This window comes from Phocoena phocoena, chromosome 9 (assembly GCF_963924675.1).
Source record: "Phocoena phocoena chromosome 9, mPhoPho1.1, whole genome shotgun sequence".
Classification (NCBI taxonomy): domain Eukaryota; kingdom Metazoa; phylum Chordata; class Mammalia; order Artiodactyla; family Phocoenidae; genus Phocoena; species Phocoena phocoena.
In genome coordinates this window covers 99,326,375-99,353,562 of record NC_089227.1, presented here as the reverse complement: position 1 = coordinate 99,353,562, position 27,188 = coordinate 99,326,375, and the positions used below count along the sequence as shown (strand labels likewise).

General features: G+C 50.2%; 1 protein-coding gene across 2 annotated transcripts; it reads left to right on the top strand.

Moving 5' to 3' along the window:
* The first annotated feature begins 630 nt into the window (after positions 1-630).
* On the top strand, positions 631-27,188 carry ZNF777 (zinc finger protein 777). 2 transcript variants are annotated; one of them, XM_065884093.1, is made up of 6 exons: positions 631-684; positions 5,394-6,254; positions 7,274-7,400; positions 9,469-9,582; positions 22,254-22,505; positions 25,667-27,188. In XM_065884093.1, exons 2-6 carry the CDS (start codon positions 5,409-5,411, stop codon positions 26,821-26,823), a joined length of 2,496 nt encoding a protein of 831 aa, XP_065740165.1. In that variant the 5' UTR covers positions 631-684; positions 5,394-5,408; the 3' UTR covers positions 26,824-27,188. The 2 variants fall into 2 exon arrangements, with proteins under 2 accessions (XP_065740165.1, XP_065740164.1); XM_065884092.1 differs by lacking the exon at positions 631-684 and having other exon boundaries at positions 5,409-6,254.

Genomic DNA, 27,188 nt, shown 5'->3' with positions numbered 1-27,188 from the left:
GACCACCACGCCCCCCGTGCCTTACAAGTTTTCATCACTTGTAACCAGGAGGCCTGCTTATACTTTCTTTTTCAGGTCATTACCCGTTCATGCCACCTTGTACGTACTCCCTAAAAATGTGTATAAGTGAACCCGTCCAGGAAAGGGAGTCGCCAGCTCCAGGCTCTCCCATTCCTTTTGGGATCGCTCTGCTGGTTAGAAAGAGCATTCCTACAAGGGACCGAAGGAGCAACTTGGGGTAAACAAGTCACTTTCCCCCCCCACCCCGCCCCCGGCCTCAGTTTCCTCCCAGACGCCGGGTCGGCCCCCTCCAGCCCCAGCTCTCTCTCTGATTCTCGGCATTCTGTCCTTTCAGGTCGAAAACAACACTCGGGCGTTTCACAAAAGCACCCAACCCCCTTGCTCCCCTGGAACCCGGGCTGCACGGAGCCGGTCACATGAACTCCGGGCTTTCTTTAGTGTGACGGGTTTTTTAGATCCCTTTGTGAGCGCAGGTTTTGAAAGGGAACGACCCGGGTTCTGGGTTTGAGAGGAGCGGGGGGATCCGGCGGTTGGAAGGCTGTCGGAGCCAATCAAGCCGCCTCCAGACCCCAGCACGTCGCCTCGGCCGCGCGCTGTTATTTCTCCTCCATTCTCCTGCCTCCGGGTCTCGCCCTAGGGTGCCCGAGGAGGCGAGGACCCCAGGTGAGAGGCCGGGGGCCCCGGGGGGTGGGAGGCCCGAGCGGTTCGGCCCGGGCGGCACGACGGGCTGGCCCGGGGCTCAGGGCGTGTCCGTCGCCGCCTGGCTGCTCGCTCGACACTGTTCGCTCCTACCGGCTGTAGATGGAGCTGTCTGGGTTCCTGCAGCCTCCGACGAGCCTCGGAGTGTTTCTCTTTAAACGGCCTGAGAGGGACATGCCTCCCAGGATGCAGTTTGTATCAACATGGCAGCTGCTGTGCAGCTCCCCTGCTGAAGAGGCGCCGGGACGGCAGCGCAGCTCGCAGCCGGGGCCGGAGCCGGGGTCGCAGCCGCGGCCGCAGAGGGGCCGGTGCTGAGGGCCGGGGCCCAGCTCGCGGCCGGGGCGCAGCCCGCCGGGCCGCCCGCACCGCCGCGCGACCCGCTCCGACGCCGCCGCCGGGCTCGGCCGCTCCGTCCCCGCCCGCCCCGCGCAGGCCGGGCCCGACGGCCGCGAGAGCCCGGGCGGGGAAGGCCGGGCCGGGCCGGCGCCGCCTGCGGAGAGCCCAGGGGCCGGCCTGCGTGGGGCCGCGCGGCGGCGGCGGCGGCGGCGGCGGCGACTCCGGCCCGGGCCGGACAGCACAGGGCCATGGCCGAGGCGGCCCCGGCTCCGGTGAGGGCGGCCCGCGCGCGCACGGACGCGCGGACTCGGGGCCCTGGGGACGGCCTGCGCGTCCCGGGCTCGGCGGCCCGGCCTGGCGTCTCGGTAAGGGACAGAAACGCCGCGACGTGGGGGCGGGGGAACCGGAGGTCTCGCGCGCCCCTGCTAGGTGGGGGCGGGGGCTACGCGCGGGGAGCCGTCCGCCGTCCGGGCGCGGCTGAGGGGACGCTCGTGGCCTGGCACGCACGCGGGCCCGGAGGCGGGCTCCCGGGCGGCGGGCCTCGTTCTCTGCGGAGCCGGCGCTGCGTCCGTCGGGGTTGCCGCCGCACGTTTTCCGCAGAGCTCGGCTGCGCCGAGACTCTCGCGGCCGGAGCGCGGCGCTGACGCGGCTCTCCCCATTTCGCAGAGCGGAGACACTGAGGCACGGACACCTGGCGGCGACCGGCCCTCCCTGCCCCAAGGTCACGTAGCGAGTCAACCATGGCTCGGTGCCCGCGTCCGCAAAAATGCCTGCCTCCGAGCCGCGGGCCTGGACGGGGAGGGGGCGGCCTCCCCTGGGGAGGGGGCCGGGGCCGGCGCTCGGGTGACGCGGCCCGTCGGGGGGGAGGTGACGGCCGTTTGGGAGGCTGGGCAGCGCCCAGCCGAGCGTCCCCGGTGTGAGGAGCAGGTGACCCTCGGGCTCGGGCGCCTCGGCCTCCAGTCTCTGCGTCCGGGGTACCCGGTCGAATTCTGGGTGTCCGGACGGATGGGGTCTGGGGAGCAAGCTACTAAGGGTTTGGGGGCTGGTTTGCCTCTTCAGTGGACCATTCTTAAAAATCAGTCCCAAAGTCGCCCGTCAGACCTGCTCTTTGAGATGCAGTAGCCGTGTTGTGAGGAGGATTGCTGCATGGGGGGCAGTGCCCTGAGCCTCAGTTTCCTGTTGTGTGCAGGAAGGGGTCGGGATATAGGGCTTTCTAAAGAGCCTCTCAGCTCTTACAAAAAATGATCATAATAATAAGAATGATAATGATAATATGAATAATAAAACTTGGGAAAATAAAATAAAATGATTTTTAAATGCTTAGATCTCCAGGACCCTAGAATGGTAGGTATATAATTCTGGGTGAACCCCACTGGGTCATACAAGACAGTGGCACGGCTTTCTTTATAAGTCAGGTGTGATTATGTATTTTTCTGCCAATGAATGAATCCTGGAGACCCCATCCTCTTAGGATACATGGGGTAGGGAAGGTGGGTTAAATCCTGTGAAATGAGAACCAGAAGAATTCTCCCCCTCCCCCCAAGAGTTTGCGAATGCAGGCTTATTAATCTCACATTTTATATTTACAGCTCCATTCCTCTCTTCGGCCATTTCTTTCTGCTTAGGGTGGTATCAGGCCACAGGTTTACTGGGACTGGTGAAATGACAGCAAGGGGCTTTTATTTGGGGGTGGCGGAGGGGATGTGCTCCTGTGACCCCTCATTGCTCTACCGTCCTCCAAATCCAGAAATGGACAGAGACGGTCTAATAATAGAGAGAAAAGAACTGGTATTTTCCTTTGAGCTCTGAGTAGACTAGGTAGTAAAGATGTCTTGCGCTAATGGCTTAATTTACTGTCCTGAAGCTTCTCTTCATTGTTTCAGTTAAGCCCCTGTATTACTCAGGGGGACTAACTTGGCCCCTGGGGATTTCCCCTTCCTCCTACTAGTTGTAGGCAAATACCCTAATCCCCCTGTGAGGACAGGGCCATACATGTGCCTATTGTGTTGCATTATGCTCGTCACTTTCCCTGTCTGAGGCTCCTATCCCAGAGGGTCGTCCAGCCTTGCCCTCGCCTGTGAAGAGTTGAGAGGTGGCTTAGTTGTCCACAAGCCTTCAGTTTCAGGGCTCTGTGATTCCCTTGAGAGTGCTCGCAGGATTTGGCATATGTGCCCATGTGTGTTTTTTGAGGGGGAGAATCCATAGTTTTCATCAGCTTTTCAAAGGGGTCCCTGACCCCAGCATTAGATGGAAACATCTACGGGCAGGACCTTCCCACAGGTCTTTGTTTAATCTCCAAGACTCCGAATCTTAGAGGTAAAGAGGATTCAGAACACATACTGACCAGCTGTCTCATCTGACAGATGAGGCCTAGAGGCGACCTACAGTGTAGGCGGAAGCCCAGGCCCTGGAGCCAGACTGCTGTGTGACGTTGGGCCAGTTACTTGGCCTCTCCAAGCCTCCACAACTTCCTGTGCTAAGTGTGGATAAGAATTCTAGTGGTCCCTCTTTATAGGGTTTTGTGGAGAGTAAATTAGATAACCCTTTAAAACACAGTTCATGGCACATAAATGCCAGAGTTGTCAGGACTGACTAATTAGCCCTAAAATCTGGTTCCCTGCAAAGCTATTGGGTTGTACCACCTCAAAAACCTTTTGCCTGAACAAGTCCTTAAATCTTCCATCCTTGTCTTAAAAGCGTGATGCTGTCTCAGTTAAGCTACACATAAGTGTATGAATGAACAAATGGAAGAAAGAAAGCAACAGAAGGTATAAATAGGTTTAGATGAGTCTTTGATAGATGACTCAAGGCACTTCATTATTAACTCTAATAATTTCTTTGTAACCCAGTCATTTATACTATTCGTCCAGTAGACATTTGTTGGGCACATGCTGTATTTCAGAGTGGACACCAGGAATATGCTAATTTTCAAATGAAGAAAAGGGAAATTTCAGTTACTTTAAAGCCCACTTCTATATGGCACACAGTAATTGGCCATTCAGCAGATTCATCGAAGGAAGGGTATGAGGGAATGGACAAACATTGATATAGAAGAAATTCTGTTCAGTTCCAATAAACATACTGACATTCTGGATAGATAGATACAGAGCTGGTCACTCAGAAGACCCTGGCTTCACTTCTTTGATGACACAAGCGTTCCCTGAACATGGACATGGCAAGGTGGGGAATGGGGAGAGTGTGAATAATTGAAACCCCCTTCAAGTAATTGAAGGACTCGGTCTTTATTCTGGTTCTGGTCCCCACCAACCTTGACACAGCTCTCAGAACTGGTGGACTTCAGCTTTGCTTCTGGTCCTTTCAGGCCTCCTTTCCTCCTCTTTCCCCAGCTCACGAGCCATGGGGAGGACTCCGGATGGCCAGGGTCCACCTACCCGCCGGGGACCATCAGCCCTGTGAACCTTGGCTCCCTCAGGAGAGTCTGAATGGCCACTCCCACGCCTGTCTCAGTGTCTGTCTGTCTTCTCTGTGTGTAGCAGGAGCCAGCCTGAATGCACGGTAGCCCGTTCAGCCTCTCCAGCAGGGGCTGGGTCCATTGAACGTGCCTCAAAGGCAAACCTCTACCATATCAACCCTTTGAGAAATGTTATTAAGTCAACAGTGCAGATTTTATCAAGGAGTCTGGGAAGCTTAAGGTACTTGTGTGTCATCGCTGTTGGACAAAGTGAGGGAAAGAACATAGGCACCACGACTGCCTGATAATACAAGTAGAAGCAGTGGGACTGGATGTCAAGTTCACCTTCGGGGTAAGTGCCTTGACAGAACCAGCCCCAGCTTGCTGGCAGTCTTAGGCTAGCCTGGCATTGACAAAATTCTGCTCTATTGTTTTTCAAAGTTTTATTCTATTTAACGCTCAATTCTCGAAGAACTCAGTGAGGCAGCAGCTGGGTCAGGTATTAATGACCCTTATTTGATGGCTGAGGACGCTGAGAACAGAGGAGTTGAATAATTGGGCCAGGGCAACCCGGGCAGCATTGGTGTAGACAGGACTGAAAGCCAAGTGTTCTGATTCAAGGCCAGTATCCTTTCTCCTCTCCACACCACTACTCACGAGATGACACCTGTGCAGTGTATGTTGTGAAAAAGGAGATGGCTCTGTAGAAGCAGAAGGTGGCATAACCATCTTTTATTGTTGTTATTAGCAGTTGTCATTGATGTGTAGATCAATGCTAGGGTCTCAAGAAGAGATTCATGTCCATGGAACATACCTTATTGCTGTGAGGCCTGAAGCCCTTTTAATGTAGGTGCTTATTTTGGGGGATTTATTCACCAGCTGGAGACTCTGGCCTTCAGTCCTGTCCTTTCTTTCTGGAACACAGGTCCAGCAGCTGGACATGGAGACCCAACGCTCCTCACCTCGGTCATTCCCCAACGTTGTGCAAGAGGAAACCCCGCGTCAGGCCCCTGCCGGACTCCCTCGAGAAACTCTGTTCCAATCCCACGTTCTTCCCCCCAAAGAAGTTCCTTCTCTGTCTCCCGCCATTCCCCGGCAAGGCTCCCTACCCCAGACTCCCAGCGCTCCCAAGCAACAGACTTCTGGCCGAATGCCGCATGTGCTCCAGAAGGGACCCTCACTCCTGTATCCTGCCGCTTCCGAGCAAGAGACTCAGATCCAGGGCCCCCTGACTTCCCAAGAAGAGGCCCCGTATCTACCCCCAGCTGCTGCTGAACCAGAGATCTCACTTCTCTCCCACTCCACCCATCATCAAGAAGCCCCACTCCACTCCCCCGAAGTTCCCGAGAGAGACCCCTTGACCCTTTCCCCCACCGTTCCCGAGACTGATATGGACCCCCTGCTCCAGAGCCCGGTTTCCCAAAAGGACACCCCCTTCCAGATCTCTTCTGCGGCCCAGAAGGACACACCACTCCCAACGGCGGAGATCACCCGCTTGGCCGTGTGGGCTGCCGTCCAAGCGGTGGAGAGGAAACTGGAGGCCCAAGCCATGCGGCTCCTGACCCTGGAGGGCAGGACTGGGACAAATGAGAAAAAGATAGCCGACTGTGAGAAGACGGCCGTGGAGTTTGCAAACCACCTGGAGAGCAAATGGGTTGTGCTGGGGACCCTGCTGCAGGAGTACGGGCTGCTGCAGAGGCGGCTGGAGAACATGGAGAACCTGCTGAAGAACAGGAACTTCTGGATCCTGCGGCTGCCCCCGGGCAGCAACGGAGAAGTTCCCAAGGTAACTTTATCCCAACCGGGGCTTCCCGAGGAGGGACCAGGACTGGAATGTGTTTTAGGAATTTAATATCGAAGAAAGGGAAAGCCATGGTTAAGAAGAAAAGCAATAAGATGATACCTAGTCCCCAACTTCACATTGCTGAGAACAGGACGCAGCAAAAGCAAATGATTTCTCCTGTTGATAAAAGCATAGGCTATAGATTAGAGAGACGACCCAGTGATGGGGGCTGTCAGGGTAGAAGGCGTTCAGTCTGTGATGTCTGAGGATAAAAGGCAAATTGAAGGCCAAGTGGTCGAGCTGTGGACAAGTGTGAACCCGTGTGGTTCCCCGTGGAGGTGGAGGGAGGACTTGGTGAAATGTTACCGGGCGGTGTCCTGCTCAGCATTTTTATCAGTAAACTCATAAATCACATTAACGCCAGTAAAAATATGATTTCCAGAGGTATCCTAAAAAAACAGAGGATGGTTAGATTTTAGTATTGTTTCCCAGAGGAAAGCACTTAAAACGTGAACTGGTTTTCTTCCTGTTCTTTTATGCTACGGCCCCTTTTCACAGCCTCATGGAGGGAAAACGCGTGGACCGTGTTGCCTAGGCCAGCGCTTTGCAGATTATATTGTGTACACGAATCACCTGGGGATCTTACTAAATGCTGAATCTGAATTAGTGAGTCTCGAGTGGGGCCTGAGAGTCTGCGTGTCTAGCATTCCCCAGTGGTGCCATTGCTGCTGGTCTGCAGACCACACTTTACAGCAGCAAGGACTGTCCTGTTAGAGAGGAAAAGGACCAGACATCACGGGGCCCCGACTCTCTCGGGCCAGGACAGTGTCTGAAGCCTCCTGATTTCTAGAGAGGTCCTTGGTGAAAACCCACAGCTTGGCCTCTGGGCCTTTCCCACTCCAGTCCTAAGAGTTTTGAAACAGGCCCAGGGGGCCAGAGCCATTGGCAACCTTCAGATGTGGCAGCTGAGGGCCCGTGATGCCTTCCCGTTGGTCCGAGCTGAGCTTGTTGTGTGGTTTCAGGTCCCTGTGACGTTTGACGACGTGGCCGTCCATTTCTCAGAGCAGGAGTGGGGGAACCTGTCCGAGTGGCAGAAGGAGCTGTACAAGAACGTGATGCGGGGCAACTACGAGTCTCTGGTTTCCATGGGTAAGGAGACGGCTTCGCTGCCCACGGCTTTCCGCCTGCTAGCTGGGGGTTCCTTGGGAGCCCCGGGAGCTCTGAACTCCCAGAGACAATTTTCGAGAGCACAGCAAATGAGAGCAGACACCCATATACCCACATACCTCAGCACAGCACAGATCAGCACAGCTCGTAAGCAGAGACCCCCCTCTACCCGCGGGGGCCGGGGGACAGACTCAGACGTCAGCAGTCTCTCACCTTTATATTATTTTCCCCATGGCCCCTCTATACGTATATATATATATACATACATATCTATCTATCTATCTTGAAATTAGTTTGTCCAGCAAACTATTATTAAGCCGAGTGTGAAGTGCTTTATGAGAATGACATTTAATCCTCACACCTTGCCCGTGTGGGAGCTAGGACAGGTGTCAGCCCTCCTGATAGACCGCCTAGGTGGCTGAACACTGTCGTCGATTGAGAGCTTACGTCCCCCAGGTTCTCGTCCCGCTCGTGCAGAGACGAGGTACGACCCGGGGAGTAAACGGTCGTCCTAGGTCCCTGCCAGGGAGTTGCGATTTCACTGGGATCTCTCATACCCCACAGTCGGTGGAGTCTTCTTGTTTTCACTAATGAGAGTATTTGAGGATGAGGACTTGGGAAAATAGGCTTTAGTTTTATATGTTTCCTTTTCTCTGATATGGGGAACTCTTTGGGCACGCAAAAAAATTAGAAAAACATTAAATAAGCTGTTGTATAGAAAATCCGATCCTTGCTGGAATTGTTAATTTTATACATATATACCTCTCCATGGGGTAACTTTTTATTTTTTCTGTTGTTTTTAAAGTATATACATAATTGTGAAAATGGAACAATTTAGATTTGTAAAATGAAGAGCAATCCCCACCCCCAGCCAGCACCGCTCCCCAGAGGTAACCGCCGTGAACCCTTTGGGCCGACATTGTTTCTCTTCGTTTTCCTGCACTCGTGCACATGCGGTTTGTGGTTTGCACAGATAGGATCCTTCACTTATTTTACCTAACAGTGGTCAGAGACAGCTTTCCACGTCAGCGCGGAGGCCTGCTCGAAAGACAGTGCAGTGTTCCCGATGAACCGTCGGGCTGTTGATATAGAACTACTGACGAGCAGCAGCCTGAGTCCCTCTTCTCACTGCCACCGAGGGTTGCAGTCAGCATCTCTATTTGTGCTCTTCCGCGAGTGTTTCAGTGGGATGGATTCCAGGAGGTGGGTTTGCGGAGGAAAGAGGGTGCTCGTTTACAATGTCACGGGCACTTCCACGGGCCCTACCCAGGGCTGTGTATGTTCACGTAACAGAGTGTGACAACGCCATCTCCACACCGTGGCCGGAACTGAGGTTCTCCTGTTGTAAAGATTTGTCTTTTCCGATGGTGAAAAATGACACCGAGTTATTGTAACGTGTATCCCTTTGACGATTAGGAGCTTGTGCATCTTTTAATATGTTTATTGGCCATTTGCATATTTTCTACGAATTACCCATTCATATCTTTGATTTTTTATTTTACTAACTGTAGAGGCTCTTTATATATAATTACGGACATTAGTCCTTTGCCTTATTTTTTACAAATGTGTGTGTGTGATACTATTTCCTCCAAGTTTCTTTATCTTTTAAATTTATTTCCAAAGAACTTTAAACTTTTTGTAATGTAAGAAAAAAAACCTATCAGTGTTTTGTTTCATGGCTTCTCTATTTTATCAAGATCAGTTTTTTAATTTATAAAATTTCAAATATCTTCTCCCTTTGTCATGAAAACCTGAGCTGGCGTTGGCCACCTGTGAGCCACAGATGACCAGTTTCCATCAAGTGGGCAAGTGGCGCCCCACAGCTGGTGCCGCTGGGAGGACCCAGGGCGCGGTTAACACGCACGCACACACGCGCGCGCACGCTCTGTGTGCCCCGAGGAGAAGGGCTGGAAACTTGGCCCTTCCTTCTGCAGCATTGCCGGCCGTGGGTAGGGCAGCTGCTCCCGATGTCCCACTCACACAGGTGACGTCTTTGTCATCCAGTGCGAACTCACCCCATGGGATACCTTCTTTGCTTCCTCCTGCACAGACTATGCAATTTCCAAACCAGACCTCATGTCTCAGATGGAGCGCGGGGAGAGGCCAGCCATGCAGGAGCGAGAGGACTCAGAAGAGGGTGAGGCGCCTGCGGACCCCAGTGCCGGTGAGTGGCTGCCAGGCGGCGCGGGCTGTTACACAACCCACCGTAGGCCCCGGCGGGCTGTGTTAGCAGGCTGCGTGCCTCAGGGAAGCCTGCAGGCGCTGGGACCTGCCTGGGGCCTCCTTGATCGCCAGTGGCCCTAGCGGCTGAGCTAGGAATGCCGTTGCGGTCATTGTCTCCGGGAGCTTTTGACGCGACCAAGCGTCACCTCACTCTTTGCGGGAAACAGAACCAAAACTGGCAGAAAGGCGTTCCCTTGTCGGGATGCTGGTGCAGGTGAGCCTCGAGCCCCCAGAGGAGGGCCACGTCCCTGGTCCTGTGGCCGGTGCGTGGAAGGACAGGGACAGACACGGACTTTACCTGAAGCATCCTCCAGTGTATGGGGTGGGGTCCAGACGAGGCAGTGAGGCGAGGCGGTGGAGAAGCGCAGGCTGGCCTGGCCGCGGGCTCGGGTGCAGACGCCAGTGTCGGGCTGCCGGCGCTTGAACCCCGGCTTCTCTGCGTCCTCGCCCTGTGGTTTTCGTTACTCGGCCTTTTGGAGGCCCGCATTCTCATCCGTGAAACAAAACTGGTACTGATAGCCAGGGCTTGGTGTGCTGACCGGCGGGTTCCAGTGGCCCAGGACACGCCAGCTGCTGTGTCCGTCTGCGTGGGGAGCCGTCCCTTCCCCAGCGGCCACTCAGCAGCCCTCACACTTGCACGGCAGTGCTTTCGGGGTGTGGTTCGTTCTTTGGAATTGCCCTTGGCCTTGCATCACTTCCCTTGAAGGTCTTCCGTAGGAGGAGATCCTTGTCCTTTGTAGCCAGGTGTCATGGGTGATCCTGTCTTTTGAAAAAGGAGGATAATCTAGCAGGAGAACTCACTGGGGCCAACAGCCAGGTCTTGTATGAAGTAATGTCATCGACTCTGGCACCAGGAGGAGGTCCAGAATCACGTGCAGGCATGTCAGCCCCATGGAGTGCGAGCAGAGGTAACTTCCAGAAGAGGCAGGACCCTGAGGAAAAATAAGTGCTGGTGTTTCAGAGAAACCCTAAGCCATCATCACTCTCTAGAGATTTGTCTGGAGATTTAAGGGGAGGGAAGAGGCAGATCCTGAATTCATTCTGGCAGACGAAAAGGATGGATTTAAAAGTAGACGAGGTGAGAGGCTTTCCTGGTGGCGCAGTAGCTGAGAGTCCGCCTGCCGATGCAGGGGACACGGGTTCGTGCCCCGGTCCGGGAGGATCCCACTTGAGCCGTGACCCCTGGGCCTGCACGTCCGGAGCCTGTGCTCCGCAACGGGAGAGGCCACAACAGTGAGGGGCCTGCGTATCGCAAAAAAAAAAAAAAAAGTAGATGAGGTGAGAGTGGGTGTCGTGGGACAGGGTGTGGCACAGGGCAGAGTGATCTTTTGTTTGGAGGGAAACAAGTCTGTATGTGAAAGGTTTGAGTGGCCGCATCCAAAAACAGGTGTCAGTGGGAACGGAGAGATTCAAAGGAGAAGAAATCAGAAAGAGGGCTTGGGAGGCAAAGAATGAGAAAGGGGAGGGGTGGTTTGTGGTAAAAATCCTAGAACCCATCCGATGTCCCCGTGGGGTTTTGTGGTCCGGGTACTGCTTTTGTAGCATCTTCTTCGAAGGGCTGGGATGGGAACATGGACCCCTTCCTCTGTCTGCTTGTTCACACTCTCATCACAGGTGGGCCTCCCACAAAGTTGGGCCAGAATTGAGAGCAAATAACTCCAACCCCCTTGGCCCCAGGCGAGGTTCGTTCTGGCACAGGCGCGTCTAAGGCCGGAGCTTCTGTGGGCAGCGGCGGCCTCACAGAGGCTGCCTTGTGTGGCTGGAATGTGCCATTTGTTCCACTAACCGTCTCAGCCACTAGGAGCCTGACTGGAGGGAGGACAGGCGAGGGATGAGAACCACTGCCCCATGGGCCAGCTGTAAACTCGCACTTCTGTGTGTGTGCAAGGCCCTGGCCTCGGGGTAGCAGGGTTGTCCTGTGAGTCTGCAGTTATCAGAGCCAGTGGTCACCTGTCATTCGTGTGTCCTCCCCCTTAGAAAAGTGGCCACAAGGCCAGCCCTGGGCCAGACCCAAAGGGTGATACCAATTGAGAATTTTCATGGTTCCAAATACACCAAACATGACAATTTTGTGAACTGGCTGAGTAAATGCATTCAATAAACTAGTATTTATGGTTGGGATCCCTAAGGGCAAGGAGACCTGAAGGTGACTCAGATAGCGACCCTGCTCTCAAAATCCTCCAAGCCGGAGCTCCCATTCATGGCTCTTTAAGGGCGAATAGGAGGCCTGGGGAAGCCAGGGACCATTGTCACCTAACAAATTAGCAGAATAAAACAAACAAGCCAGAAGCCATGGCTGAAATCCAAGTTCTCATACAGTATACATAGTTTCAGTCTTTTTAAAAAGCAATTTGATATTTTCTGGTCTTCAAATATGTTTTAAATATTTAAAATGTTCATTTACTTAACCTAATAATTTCCTTTCTGAGAGTCTATAGCCTAGAAAAGAATCCAAAAATATGGATTAAGATGTACAGATATTATATTACATTATGATAGACGGTTATACAGCCACTAAAATCACACGTGAAGAGTTTTTACACCATATTTTCACTTGTATGTTTATTATTAAGTTCATCTAATATTTTTTGTACCAGGTACTATGTCAAGAGACTGATGTTAACAAACTAAACACCCCACATATGTAAAAATACAGCCAGCCACTGTGACAGTGCTGTGGAGACAGGCATCCAGGGCTCCGGGACACACAGCAGCAAAGGCCTTACTGAGACCAGGTGCTCGGCAAAGGCCTCGGAGGAGGTGGGATTTTTAGTGGAAGCACAAGTGGGAGTTCCCGTTACTCGGAAGAGAACTCCTCAGAGGGAGGAAAGACTGGAAGCGAGGGGGCTCTCTTTGTAGCCCAGGTAGGAGGCCTGGCATAGCCCAGGGAACACCGTGGGTATTTGCGAGGTGTATTTTGGCGTCGGTGGCTGGCGGATGTCGAATATGAGGAGAGGGGGTCCCGCGGATGAGTCCAGGTCGTGACGTGAGTGAGAGGGTAGGTGGGGGACGACAAGAGGTTCCAACCCAGAGAAACGGCAGGAACGCATTAGGTGTGAGGTCCCAGGACACGTCAAGGAGGCGGTGTTGAGAAAGCAGCTGAATAAAGGAGCCTGGAGCTCACAGAAGAGCCCTGAGCTAGTGACAGACGTGTGGGCCTTGGTAGCATGGACGGGATCAGCTTTCCCAGCCTGGATGGGAGAAGAGAAAGAGCACAGCCTGTGGCCTTGGCTTGGAGCCCTGACTGTTAGAGTAGTTTTGGAGAGTTGGAATATATGGGTCTGGGTGGAGCCCAGGTGTTAGTTTTGTTTGTTTTTAAGCTTCCAAGATGATTCTCATGTGCAGCCAGGGTTGCAAACCACTGCTGTAGGACTTGGAAAAAGGAGGAGGAACCAGAAGAAGCAAAGGAAACAGGAGTGGCCAGAAAGGTAGCAAGAAATCCGGGTGGTGCACTGTTGGGTATTTCGAGAGCAGAGTGTTTGTGGAAGGAGGGAGCGTGGTTAGCAGTGTTGAGTCCGGCAGTGCTTTAGTTAAGACTGTGCGAAGTGTCCATTGGATTTACAGATGGGCAGCATCAGGGACCTTAGCAAGAAAGAGAAACGCTGGCGGCACAGTTGAGGTGGAAGCCTGTGAGTGGGTTGAGGAGTGGATGGGAGGCGAGGAAGTGGAGATTGTTGCAGTGTAGCTGTGGGTGGGGAACAGAAACGCTGGCGGGCCAGGCAGCGTGGGGACTCCTGTTTGCTTAAGATGGGGATTGCCGAAGCCTGTTTGACATGTTGACAGGAATGAGCCAGTCGATACGGGAAGTTAATGGTATAGAAGTGGATAATGTAGGGACTTCCCTGGCGGTCCAGCAGTTAGGACTCCGCACTCTCACTGCCGAGGGCCCAGGTTCGATCCCTGGTCGGGGAACTAAGATCCCTAAGAAGTGAGAGTATATTACTTCTCATTCAGTAAAAATAAGTTCTTTAAAAAACAACGCATGAAGAAAGACTCCAAGTTAAAGGTGGCAGATTGACTGTGTGTTTACTCCCACCTCCCCAAGTCCTTCTAAAACGAGAGCGAAGGGACTTTTTTTTAAAAGGAACGGACAAGGAGACAACGGCAGCTAACTTTTGGAAGGCTGAGAGCAGATGGCTGGGTGATCGCTGATTGAGAAAGCAGAATCCAAAATTGGTGTTAGGGAAGAAACCCAGTTTGCACTCCACCCCCATCCCTGCTCAAGACTCGGGAACTAGCGGTACCAGAGGTTCCAGGTGTCTTTGGAAATGGGGGTAAGGGTGAGGCTAAAAACAGAACATTGATCAAACGTCTTAAGAGGCCTTTAAACACTGCCATTTCCCTCCATTGCCTCACCCAACCGTGGTAGGTGACCAAGGCTTATTCTCTGGAGATGGTGAACAACAGGGTTTCTGGACGTGGACACCAGGCATGATTAGGGTGGGTGCCATGTTGAAAACAAGGGAATGAGTGAAGCTTGACAGAGATGTTGAGATCTCTAGCCTTCTTCCCTAACCTGAATCCCAAAATGATGCTCACATCCAAGATTAAACCCTCAGAGCAGGATATTGGAAGAGTCTTATCTGGAGATGCTTGGGGCCAGCCCAAGAGATTTCCCAGGGAGATGATCTAGCTAAACAATCCTGCTGGGAAACTGAGCCCTACCTGAATGCACCAAACTTGCAATTCTCTTTTGACTATTCAACTTTTAATATAAATGGACAACCAAGAACCACAAGGCATTTGGGAAGAGCCTCTAATATACAGAGACAAAGGGGACAAAAAGCAGAAAAAATAAATTTCAAGGAAACAGAGACCATACGGGATGGGGGGGGGGAAATATGTTTAAATACTTATATATAGTTATACATTTAAAATATACAGTTTTTTCATATTCCTTAGATAAAAGAAGTGAATGTATCCATGACAAAAGTATAATGCTTATCTAAAAAAAAATAGAAAGGAACTCTTAGAAATTAAAAATATAATAATGCAAATTAAAAACTCAGTAGCAGTGTTAGAAAATAAAGTTGAATACACAGCCCAGAAAATAGAGCAAAAAGACAAAAAAGAAAATAGGGAGACAATAAGAAAAGTAAAGGATGGAAGTCTAATGTCCAGATAATAGAAATATCAGGATAAAAAATAGCAAAAACCAGGGAGAAGGGAATTAGAGATGAAAGACTTCAGGAAAAATTCCCAGCGCTTAAAGACAGCTTTCCAGATCGAAGAGCCCGCCAACTGTCCAGAACAGTGGATGAAAATTGACCCAGCCTTAAATACTTCAGCAGGAAATTTCAGAGCAACTGAGGACCCAGGAGATCTGACAAACTTCTGGGAGAAAGACCAGGTTCATACAAAGGAACAAGAATTAGAATGGCATTGGACTTTTCAACAGTATTGGAAGCTACAAGACCGAAGGATGATTCCTTTAAAATTCTTTAAATTTTAAAATTGGAAAATATTTTCCAACATTCTAGGATTTGATATCTAGACAGACTAATCTAATTAAATATGAGAGTGACATCGAGATACTGAGATGTTCAAGGTCTGCCATGCGCCCTTTCTCAAGCTGGTACTTTGCCAAATGAGGAAGGAAACCAAGAAAGAGGTGTAAGGAGCTCCAGCACAAGAGAGGGGAAGGAATCCCTGGGGTGCTGCCGAAGGGGATCCCCAAAAGACAGCTGTGGATCTGGAGGCACCAGTCCACACTGGAGCGTACCAGAGGTTCCAGAAAATTTTTCTTCAAGTAGGTAAAACTGAGGGAATCCCCATTATGTTTGGATGATCTGAGAGGAGAGTTATAGAGCAGGGTCGGGGGAGACATTGGAGCTGACTTAGTGGTAATTAATAGTAAGCTAAGCAAAAGAAAAGAAAACTAGCTCCAGGGGAAGCAAAAAGGTTTACAGGCATAGAAGAGTACTTATAGTATGCTACATGGTTCAATGTTTTTTTTTTTTTTTTTGCGGTACGCGGGCCTCCCACTGCTGCAGCCTCTCCCGCCGCGGAGCACAGGCTCCAGACGCTCCACGGCGTGCAGAATCCTCCCGGACCGGGGCACGAGCCCGCGTCCCCCGCACCGGCAGGCAGACTCCCAACCACTGCGCCACCAGGGAAGCCCTACATGGTTCAATTTTAAATAGCATTTACATAATCCAATCATGTAAACACCCAACATTAATTCAACCAGAATTACAGGCTGGGAAAAATCAGGGATGTGGAAGAGATGTGGATGGTTGGGGAAGAGATGGTCCTCACCTCCAGCTCTTGGAAGTCAGTAGATTATGCTTAAAATTGAAAACTCAAGGAGTAGCAATGCCATTATGTTATGTAGAGTTATGAATATAAGTGACAAAAGAATCAGCTAGAAGAATTGAAAGTGATTGCCTCTGGGGAGCAGGTTGGGGGGTGGAGGGGAGCTTCTTAAGAATGAGGTTTGAAGAACCCTTCATCCCTCTGGCCTGTGTGTACATATAACTTTTTAAAGAAGATTTTAAAAATTAATGTACCGAGGTTTAAAAACTCTAACAGAAAGTGTAGCCATGAAAATGTTGGAAAGCCCATGGCAGCCATCATTTCTGTGCTTTGAGCTGGTGGAGAAAGTTAATGTGGCCACGCTGGTTTTCACTTTCCAATGAAACTCTGAAGTTGCGTCAGTGTAATTCAAAAAGAAAAAATGCAGAGAAAGTGAAAGTCCCATATAATTCTCCCTTAAGAATCAACAGATCAGGGCTTCCCTGGCGGTCCAGTAGTCAGGACTCCACGCTTTCACTGCCCAGGGCCCGGTTCAATCCCTGGTCGGGGAACTAAGATCCCACAGGCTGCACGGTGCAACCAAAAAAAAAAAAAAAGAGAGAAGAGTCAACAGCTTATTCCTTCCAATTTATGTGGGTGTAGTTACGCGCGCACACACACACACACACACACACACACACACACACACAGCCTTAATTATATAATACTTTCTCATTGTTAAAAAAATTTCTTCAAACAATATAGAAGTACATTGTTTAGCAACTTGCTTTATCCAAAAATATATCTTTGACATCTTTACATGTCAAAACATGTCTCTTTTTTAGATAGCAGACTGTAGTATTCTGTATATTGATATCATACGTTAAACAAATTCCCATTGATATGCATTTAGAGTCTTCGCAAGTTTCAGTGCTTCATTAAACATCCTTTTTAAGTAAATCTTCATGCACTTGTCTGAAACTTATTTAGAAGTAGACTTTCTGGGTCAAAGGATATACCCATTTAAAACTTTAGTAGATATTAGCAAATGTCCTTCAAAACAATTGTGCCACTTTACACACCCTCATCTATACGTGAGAAAACCTGTTTCCCCACACCCATGCCAATAGGTGGTATTATCTTTTTATTATCTGCCGGAGTGATGGGTAGAAAAGACAGTATTTTGATGTTTTCATGCATTCTTACAGAGTGCAGTTGAGCATATTTCCACGTGTTTACTGGTCACCAGTATGTCTTCTTGATGAATTATCCTTTGCCCGTTGTTCTTTTGGATTATTCATCTTTTTATTATTGATTTATAAAAGCTTTTTAAACATTAAGGATATTACCTGTAGTCTGTCTTACGTATGCAAATATGTTTCCAAATTTATGGTTTACCTTTGTGTATATCTGTGATACAGCTGTTTAAAATTTTTGTGTTCCAATTTATTAATTTTAAGTTCCTATGTATTCAGATTTACCAGAAATTTTCTTTATGGTGGGTGGGCTTCATACCAAGTGTAGAAATACTTACTTGGCCTGTTTTATTCAGTAAACATTATGATCACAGGCCATAGACCTATGAGCTTTTCAAAAATCTATAAAAATATTTGAAAGCTGAAATAAAATATTTTTTGCTCCAGAAAATCACAAAATGTAAATAATTAAATGTTTAACTGTGTCTCCCAATATAACATTATACCAGCTTCATTAATTATTAAATTTAGTGTCTACAAACATTTAATACGTTTGAAAACAATTTGTAGGAGAGATTTTTCCCATCTCAGAAGAGTTCTTATGAAGAAATGTGATTACAGAGATTAACAACCAATCACAAATTAAATGTTTCTTATCACCAAACAATGTCAAGGCAAAGCTACAAAAAATTTTTTCCAAAAAATTTACACCAAAAGATTATAGTTGATATGTGTTGTGCACATTTAATACAGTGTTTGGTGTGACCGACCAGACAGCTTCCAGAAGGAATCTCTGAAGTCCCAGAGGGTCTCAGGGTGGCCTGTTCCTCAACTCAATGCTGTTTAGAAAAAAAGAAACGAAAGAAAGGAAGGAAGGAGAGAGGGGAAAGCTGTGCTTTTCTCTGATGCTAGTATGATTTCATTATTTATGTCTGAAGTTTTGATTCATCCGTAATTTATTTTGAGGTGAGATCTATGAAGATGGTTTTTTTGGTTTTTTCCTTCTAGTCAGGAAGCCAGCTGTCTCCACTTCATTTATCTAAACCTTTTCCCACTGGTTTGAAGTGCTACCTTTGGTCATAAACTATATTCCCACAATGTACGTGTCTTTGATTAATTTTTTTAATGGGAGAACAGATTACTGCTTATGAATGCATTCTGGTTGTCAGAACTCTTTCAGAAGTTGTTTGGGGCAGAGAGACCTTTTTGCTGGGAAACACTGGTTTCCCTGCTGTGTGACAAGCGGGGGAGAGGCACGAAAATGTGTAACCGATGCCCATTTCAAGGGCAAAAGAATTAGATGCCATAGAGAGGGGCAGACGAGTGCTTGGGGGGTCAGAGAAGAGCACGCTCACGATGGGCTAAGAGCGGCCTGGGACGTCTGGTGGAGTGGGGGTCTTGAGGAGAGGTCAGGATGGGAAGGCAGTGGTCTTCGGGCTGCAGTACCCATTCCCCGGGGTACAAGAGACTTTCCGAGAAGGCACAACACAGAGGGCTTTGCGGGTTCAGCTTCCAAGTCTCTGTCCATCTGTTCTCCTTCATAAAGCGTGTCAGTGAGGGTGCTCGACACCTGCGGCCCCTCTAGTGTTGGTCCCATGTCCCATGTCTCCTACCACTGAGAACAAAAGAGGAGGCACCTCCTGCCCATCCTGCCTTACTATGGAGTGTTTCTCTGATGTATAAAAAGGCCTCTGGCTCACGAAACAAAGAGACAAGCCAGAATGTTGGGGGACAGAACCAGAAGTACATTGGTGGCTCTGGGGCCTGGATGGCGAATCCTTTTGGAAGTTAGATCGTTTGGAATACTTAGCTTTCGACAAAATTGAAAGAGAACCTAATCAAGTTTGTCAGCTAATAGGTCATTAAAAACAATTTTTGATGATATGTTAACCATGTGCTTTTGCAGTATTTATAATTCAGAAGTTCAAAGAATGGAGTGATGATTCCGTAACAAAGCTCCCACCAGCCCAGCTACAGATCTATGTAAATGAGCTCTCCCAATGGTTATATTTATAAAAATGAAAGATAGGAGCAGATTTTATTCTGAACGCTGTCTCATTCCAGCAATAAGAATATTCATTCTCAGATAAATGAACTAATCGGGGAAAAAGTGCCCATGCCTCCTTGTAAGAGATACATTTCCTACAGGTTTTTTGTTTCCTATCTTGAATAATTATTTTTCATTCCACAATAATAACAACTAAGGATGACTTAAGCCAAGCAGACAAGTAACACTTAGAACCCTGTGGTTATTGGAAGTGAAAGCAAAATTAATCTTTCCACTTACATACACATTTCTGTGCAGTAGATGAGCTGATGAGGAAGGCACCTAAGCATAAAAGTATGTTCTATTAGGCTAAAATTCTGTGGGTAAAGTGGGAATGGAAATAGAAGTCCGTGGTGAAAAGGGATGATCTTAAAACTCCAAGTATCAAAGAAGAACTTGTTCGTGTATTTTTTAAGTGAATAATGGTGGGTTTTAAATTGCTAGGGTTCTTAGATTCCATTGGCAACATTAAATGGCAATGGAAGAGGTTATTTTAAAATATCAATATTTACAGTACTCCAGAAATTACATCCTTAGCAGTGATTGAAGCATTTTGTCTATTTATTCAAAAAGGTGCAAACGGGTACATGGTTTTAAAAACTTATCTTAGGGAGGAGGCAAGCAAAATACCTTCAGGAGTTGTGAAGTCAGGGAAGGTATCTTTCCGACGCTGGAGTCATAGTTGCGGATGTCGTGCGGAGCCCAGAAGAGAGGAGGTCGGAGGAGGGGCACGGGAGGAAGGGGATGCAGGGGGATGACGTCGAGCTGGAGCAGGAGGAAGCCCAGGACCTGAGTGTGGATGACTTTATGTTTTTTTGTAAGACAGAGAATAGGATGAAGATGTCTTTGGAGAGTCAACTTGGAGGGAAGGTAGGCACGGTCTGCGTGGGAGGCTGTGGGGAGTGCAACCTGGGACATTAGGGCTGCTTTGTATGCAGTCCGCTCCCCAGCCGTTGGGAATCGATTACTTGGCTGATCAGAGAGGAATTAAAGGACTGCCAGGCATCCGAAAGAACCGAGCTTTAGGTCACGTGGCATCAGTTGCTAGCATGACTGGGCGGTCTGCTTTCTGGGCAATGTGGTTCACTTTAGTGTGGGCGGGACAAGTGGATACGGCGAAGGACAGTGAGGGGCTTCGTTCACTGGGTTCCTGGTGCCTTTTCCTTTTTCCACAGCACTTAATCACCTTCTAACATACCATATAATTTATTAACCATGTTTACTGCCTTATGTGAGATGTAGGAGAGCGGGGAGCTATGTTTTGTTCACTGATGTGTCCCACCATTAGAACATGCGTGGCACATAGGTGGTGCTCGATAAATAGCTATTGAATAAACATTCAAAGGATGAGTGAATATGTTCATGCGTTATATGTTTATAATTTCCTTAATTAACAGTGATTTTCACCCTTTAAGGGGCTTTATGCTAGCACAGCTCTGCCCATATGCAAGAAAATAAAGTTGAACCCCTACCTCACACTATACACAAGATAAAAAGAAATTTCAGGTGGAATAAAGAGCTAAATGTAAAAAAGAAAACAGTAAAAACCTGGGAATAAAATCTAGGAGATCAGATGAACCATCTAGGACCAGAGGAGACCCTCTTAACTAAGAAAACCCAGGAGCCGGAAGAAAGAGGGACATACTTGACAAGATGAAAACTGAAAACTTTAGGAAAGTTATATGATAAAAGGTAACACAAAGTCAGAGACAAAGGATAGATTTGGGGGAAATATTTGAAATGCCAGTAAGAGAAAATGGGTTATCTTTAATACAGGAATCAAAGGACTCTGACCAATTGACAACAGAGTTCACATAGAATCAACTCTAAAAGGCCAATAAATAAAAGAAGTGATACTCACATTACCCTCGTCAGGGAAGTAGAATTAAAGTATCAGTAAGTTATCACTTTATACCCATCAGACTGAGGAAGATTAAAAAGAGCAGTGGTGTCTTGCCGGCAGGCACGTGGGGAAAAGGGCTGGTGGAAATGTGAATAGTCACAGCCTGTGGAAAAGCAGTCTGATGACATCTGTCAGAATCTAAAATATTTTAAATTTTTTACCCTGCAGTCCCACTCCTGGGACTCTCATAAAAATAAAAGCACTATTTTATGGTCAGAGATATAAACGCATGTTTATGGCAGTGTTGTTCATGGCAAAAGCCTGGCGCAGAAAGTGAATGTTGTCAATAAGGAAATGGTGGAGCACGTTGCTGTATTATCCTCACCGTGGAATACACGCAGCTTTGAAAAGGAACGCGTTAGCCTACAGAAATCGGTGTGAGGGGATTTCTACACGCTATCTGGGTGAGAAAAGCAACATAGAGGGTTATGCATAAGGCAGTTTTATTTTTTTTAAACCTGTAATGGCCAGAAAGGAAAAACATAAATGTAAACGTGCTGTGATAACTCACTACATAAGCATAGAGAAAAGTGCGAGGGCAGTTACGGGGATTACCTGGGAAGGTCGCACCTGTCGAGTGGGGAGTGAGGCAAGTTGAAAGGGGAAAAAATACTGCACTAAAGAACAAAAATGTGTGCTAGAATCCTGTTTATCGAAAGTGATGCCTATGTGTGTAACGACATTTGAAATTAACCTACAGATGTACAGGCAGATGAAAAAAAAAATGTCAGGGCCATGTATGTAATCAGATGCTGTTTAATGAAACACTAACCCCGCAGCCCCTCTTGTGCCTGTAAACGGGGGCCAGGAAGGGGCTGGGGGCCTCTGATCCGTAGGACACCTGGTGGGGAAGTGTTGAAAAGGTGTGCGGGGAGACCAGACGATTAGCCTTTTCTTTATTCAGCTTGGTTGAAGGGGAGACAGAGAAACTGTTGCCTTTGGCTGACCTAACCTGGGAAAGGGAATTAGGATCTCTTTCTAAAAGAAACCCTTATTTTAAAATTATAGGGGGTCATGGAAACAAACCTGCGTCTCTTTTAACTTGACTGCAGTTCATATTCAAGGCTACACAGTGTCCGTGCCTACTCACTGCCAACTCAGGGTATTTCTTCAGGGTCTCTAAAATAAGAATTTTGGAAATATAAATTCTAGGGCCACAAAGCCCTGGGCAGGTGGAGTGAACATGTTCTGGATTCTTTTGCCCGCCCCCTACCCCGCCCCCACCTTCTCAGCTCACGACGGCATCGTGATTAAGATCGAGGTGCAGACCAACGACGAGGGCTCCGAGAGTCTGGAGACGCCGGAGCCCCTGATGGGCCAGGTGGAGGAGCATGGCTTCCAGGACTCGGAGCTGGGGGACCCGTGCGGCGAGCAGCCGGACCTGGACATGCAGGAGCCGGAAAACCCGCTGGAGGCGTCCACGGAGAGCTCAGGCGAGTTCAGTGAGCTCAAGCAGATGCTGGCACAGCAGAGAAACTGCGCGGGTGAGTGGGGGGCTGGTGCCTGTGGGGAAGCTGTGGTCTCCTTTAGAGAGGTACTGTGACACTGAGGGCTCAACAGGTGTGACAGAACCGAGCATGGCCTTAGGTACAGCTTCCCTGCCTCGGGATTTAAAAGCATCCGTCTCCCGGCAAGGAAAGAGGGTGTTAACAGCCAAAGACCAGGGCAGATGAGGACATCAGGGGCTGGCGGAGATCATCTCTCCGGCCCCCTCCCTCTACAGGCAGAGAAGGTCCCACACTAGTGGCAATGCTAGAACTTGCATCTCCCGACGTGTCCTTGGTCATTCCCTTGTCACACTGGAAGCCTCAACTGGCTTGAAGATTTCCACCCTTGAAGAGCACATCTTTGTAAATGGCCAAGGCTGCTTTTTCTGGTAGAATCTAGGCATCATTTTTGTTTAATCGCAAGGCCTCAGGTTCACCATTCTGCACATCCTTGCTCCCTGTGAGGACAAGGAAACAGTGAGGAGGCGGCCTTGCAGCAGCACGGCCAGGACATCTTTTGTGGTCAGTTTTCTGATGCTAAACCCTTCTCGCAGGCCTGAGAAAAGCCCTGTCTTATCATCGTGGTGTATTTTTTTAAATACACTACTAGACTTAGCCGCTATTGTATTCAGGAATTTTACAACTATATTCATAAATGAAGTGAACCTGAACGTTTCGGGAATCATCATTAAGATTATACTAGACTTATCAAAGGAACTGGGAAGCTTTTGCTCCTTTTTTCTGTATCCTAAGAATAGTGTGTAAGATAGGAATTCTGCGTGCTCCTTGAAAATTTGGTAGAACCCACTTGGGTTTTGGTTTTCATATGTTTTGTGTATGTGCAAAAGAGTCATTAGCCATCATATCAGTTACTATATTATTTATACTTAGAAATATATCCACATCCATTTTATTTAGGTTTTTAAAAGTATTATTTTGATGATTTAAAAAAAATGTTTTCATTTTATTTTAATCCCTTGCAGTTTGCTTTTTTGCACATAAAATATGGACATTGTTCTTGGTCAAAAGATGTGTACCTAACTGCTTATATTTAAATAATTGCATGATATTCGAGAAATCTTAATATACCATGTTGTCTTTCATTAGAGAATAGTGAAAGACACAAGGCAAACTGTGAGAATTCGTTGAATGGGAGCTTCATAAGAGCAATTCCAGATTGCCCTTTGAACACTCCCATTAATTCTGTTAGTACCATTTAGTAATACTGTAAGCTTTTTGTGGGATTTCGAGACCTGAATTTTAGGGCCAACTGTTTCATTCTTATTTCATTAAGAAAAAACAACTTGGAAACTCAAGGAGAGTTTAAATCTTCCAAGGCCCATATTTCCCCCTCGAGGCCTTTCATAAACAACCCTATTTTCAGGCTAAACACCAGGGCAATGAGTTACCAACCTCTGAAGCTGCTTCCTCCTTCCTGATCTTTTAAGCATCGTGTTCCAGGGAGGTTCTGGGTCACTTCCTGCTGAGAGTCCTGACAGGACGGAGGCAGCATTGTCTTACGACGGGAGGCCTGAGCTGGGACTTGGCACACCTGTGTTCTGATTTTAACACGGCCACTTAACTGGGTTCAGAGGAGTAGCTGGAAGTGCTGTGGCCTGGCGGTCACTGACAAACTTGAAGACCTTGGCCAGGTCACGAACACTGCCAGCTTCAGTTTCCTTATCAGTTGAGGGGACAGACTAGCTGGTCCTTAAATTGCAAGCTCTGAAAAGGTCTGACTTTATTTATTTGGAGACATTACTTGATAGTGCCAAGCTCGGATGCCCCAAGTCTGTGAAATGGGGATAATTCTTGCTTGACGTCTCCCGTAAGATATTGTGAACATGAGAGAGCACAGGTGTGAGGCGCTTTGAAAAAGTTCTCATTTGTTTGCTTTTGAGAATTCCGCAGATGCAGACTGTTACAGCATTGCATCTTCCATCTCACAGGTGGACTCAAAAGTGAATGACTTTCTCGTGTCACACAAAGTCGGCGACTAAAAACAGAGCTCCCCAATTAAGTGTTTAGGGAGGGCCAGGTGAGTTCAAGGCACCTGAGAAAATTCAGATAGGTGCTGGAGGCCTCTCCTTTTCTCTCGGACTTACATTCTCCAGGGACCCTGTAGAACAGCCAGCATCTTACGTCCTAAAGGGCCAGGCTAGAGGGCGGAGGGCCGGCGGTGGAGGAGGACATCCACCATTTGGGATGTCCGTGGAACACTCACCGCGTGTGGGGCATTGCACACCCGAGCTTGTGGCAAAGGCAGAGGAAACCCCCCACCCCAGCTTCAGGGTCAGGGCTGGTAGAGTCTGTGCAGGTGAGTCATCCACCTGTGCAGGTGAGGTGCCCCGTCAGGAGGCGGGGTTCTTAAGTCTCGGGGAGGCGCCCCCGCACGTGCTAGCGGCTCAGGGGGGCCTGAGGGATGCAGGTCGGGATGGTCAAGCAAGGTTTTCAGGAGGAGACAGGATTGGAGCGGGCTGTTACGTAATGGGCACGATTTGGAGACACAGAGGAGAGTCGGTAAAGGCACCTGAGGAGAACTCTCCAGGTGCGTCCAGGAAAGGAGACCAGCGAGGCTGAGCAGAGTTCAGGGAGGCGAGACCGCAGAGGGGGACGAGGTTGGGAACTTGATGAGTCAAGACCCTTTTGACTCTGGTGGTAGAAAGCCAATCCTCAAGTGGCCTAAGTAAGAAAGGGGTGTTTACATCGGCTTGGAGAGTTGGTAGGTCCTCCGGTATGCCAACCTCAGGCGCCCTGGACCCGCTGCCTCTCCGGAGGGTTCTGTGTCTAGGTGCCTTCTTTCCTGCCGGTCCCTGCCCGCCAGCGGCGTCAGGCGATGGGCACACGCCGCGCCCGCGTCCCACCACGAGGATGCCATCGTCCCTGCTTCCTCTGCATAAAATTCCAAGGCAGGTCTCCGACTGGCCCATTTTAGGCCTGGGCTCCTTCCTGAGCCAGGCACTGCGGCCGGCCCGGCTTCCCTGGGCCGCAGGAGCGGGGAGCTGCGTTTTCCCGAAAGCAGGCCGTGGGGTGGACGATGCCCACGCAGTGCCGTGGGCGAGGGCGAAGCGCGGCTTACCTCCTCCGGGTTAGGGGCGTCAGGCAACACCTAATGGCATCTTGTCTCTCTCTCCCCCCGCCGCGCGTCCCCGGAGCAGAGGGCATCGTGATCAAGACGGAGGAGCAGGACGACGAAGACGACGAGGACGACGAGGACGAGCTGCCGCAGCGCCTGCAGCCCCTCGGGCAGCTGTCCGGGAGGTACGAGGCCGGCATGTACCCGCCGCCCCTGCCCGGGGAGCTGTCCCCCGAGGGCGAGGAGAGCCCCCCGCCGCTGCAGCTGGGGAACCCGGCGGTGAAGAGGCTGGCGCCCCCGTCGCACGGCGAGCGGCACCCGGGCGAGAACCGGGGCGCGGCCAGCCAGCAGCAGCGGAACCGCCGCGGCGAGCGGCCCTTCACGTGCATGGAGTGCGGCAAGAGCTTCCGGCTGAAGATCAACCTCGTCATCCACCAGCGCAACCACATCAAGGAGGGGCCGTACGAGTGCGCCGAGTGCGAGGTCAGCTTCCGGCACAAGCAGCAGCTCACGCTGCACCAGCGCATCCACCGCGTCCGCGGCGGCTACGCCTCGCCCGAGCGCGGGCCCGGCTTCGCCCCGAAGCACGCGCTCAAGCCGCGCCCCAAGTCGCCCAGCTCGGGCAGCGGCGGCGGCGGCCCCAAGCCCTACAAGTGTCCCGAGTGCGACAGCAGCTTCAGCCACAAGTCCAGCCTCACCAAGCACCAGATCACGCACACGGGCGAGCGGCCCTACACGTGCCCCGAGTGCAAGAAGAGCTTCCGCCTGCACATCAGCCTGGTCATCCACCAGCGCGTGCACGCGGGCAAGCACGAGGTCTCCTTCATCTGCAGCCTGTGCGGCAAGAGCTTCAGCCGCCCGTCGCACCTGCTGCGCCACCAGCGGACTCACACGGGCGAGCGGCCCTTCAAGTGCCCCGAGTGCGAGAAGAGCTTCAGCGAGAAGTCCAAGCTCACCAACCACTGCCGCGTGCACTCGCGCGAGCGGCCGCACGCCTGCCCCGAGTGCGGCAAGAGCTTCATCCGCAAGCACCACCTGCTGGAGCACCGGCGCATCCACACGGGCGAGCGGCCCTACCACTGCGCCGAGTGCGGCAAGCGCTTCACGCAGAAGCACCACCTGCTGGAGCACCAGCGCGCGCACACCGGCGAGCGGCCCTACCCCTGCACGCACTGCGCCAAGTGCTTCCGCTACAAGCAGTCGCTCAAGTACCACCTGCGGACCCACACGGGCGAGTGAGCGCGCGGGCCGCCCCGTCGCCCCGCCCGAGCCCGGCGGGCGGGGACGGGGCGCCTCCGAGCCCCTTTGCTGTGAGCCCCCCTCTCCCTTCGCCCCTCCTCCCAAGGACGCGGGGTAGTGAGACCAGGTCGCTGGCTGCCGCGTTTCCCCGGGGCCCCAGGGGAGGAGCGCGGACCTGGGGAACCCCTTCGGGCTGTTAATTTCCTTGACAATAAAATGGATGAAACCAATCGCACGGGGGGCGTGATTTGGCCGCCGGCCACTCGGAGGGGCGGGCCGGGGTCACTTAGTAGGGGATAGAACTTTATAATTACATTTTGGATACTGTGGTTCTATTTGATAATAATAGAGTAATTTTTAAAAGA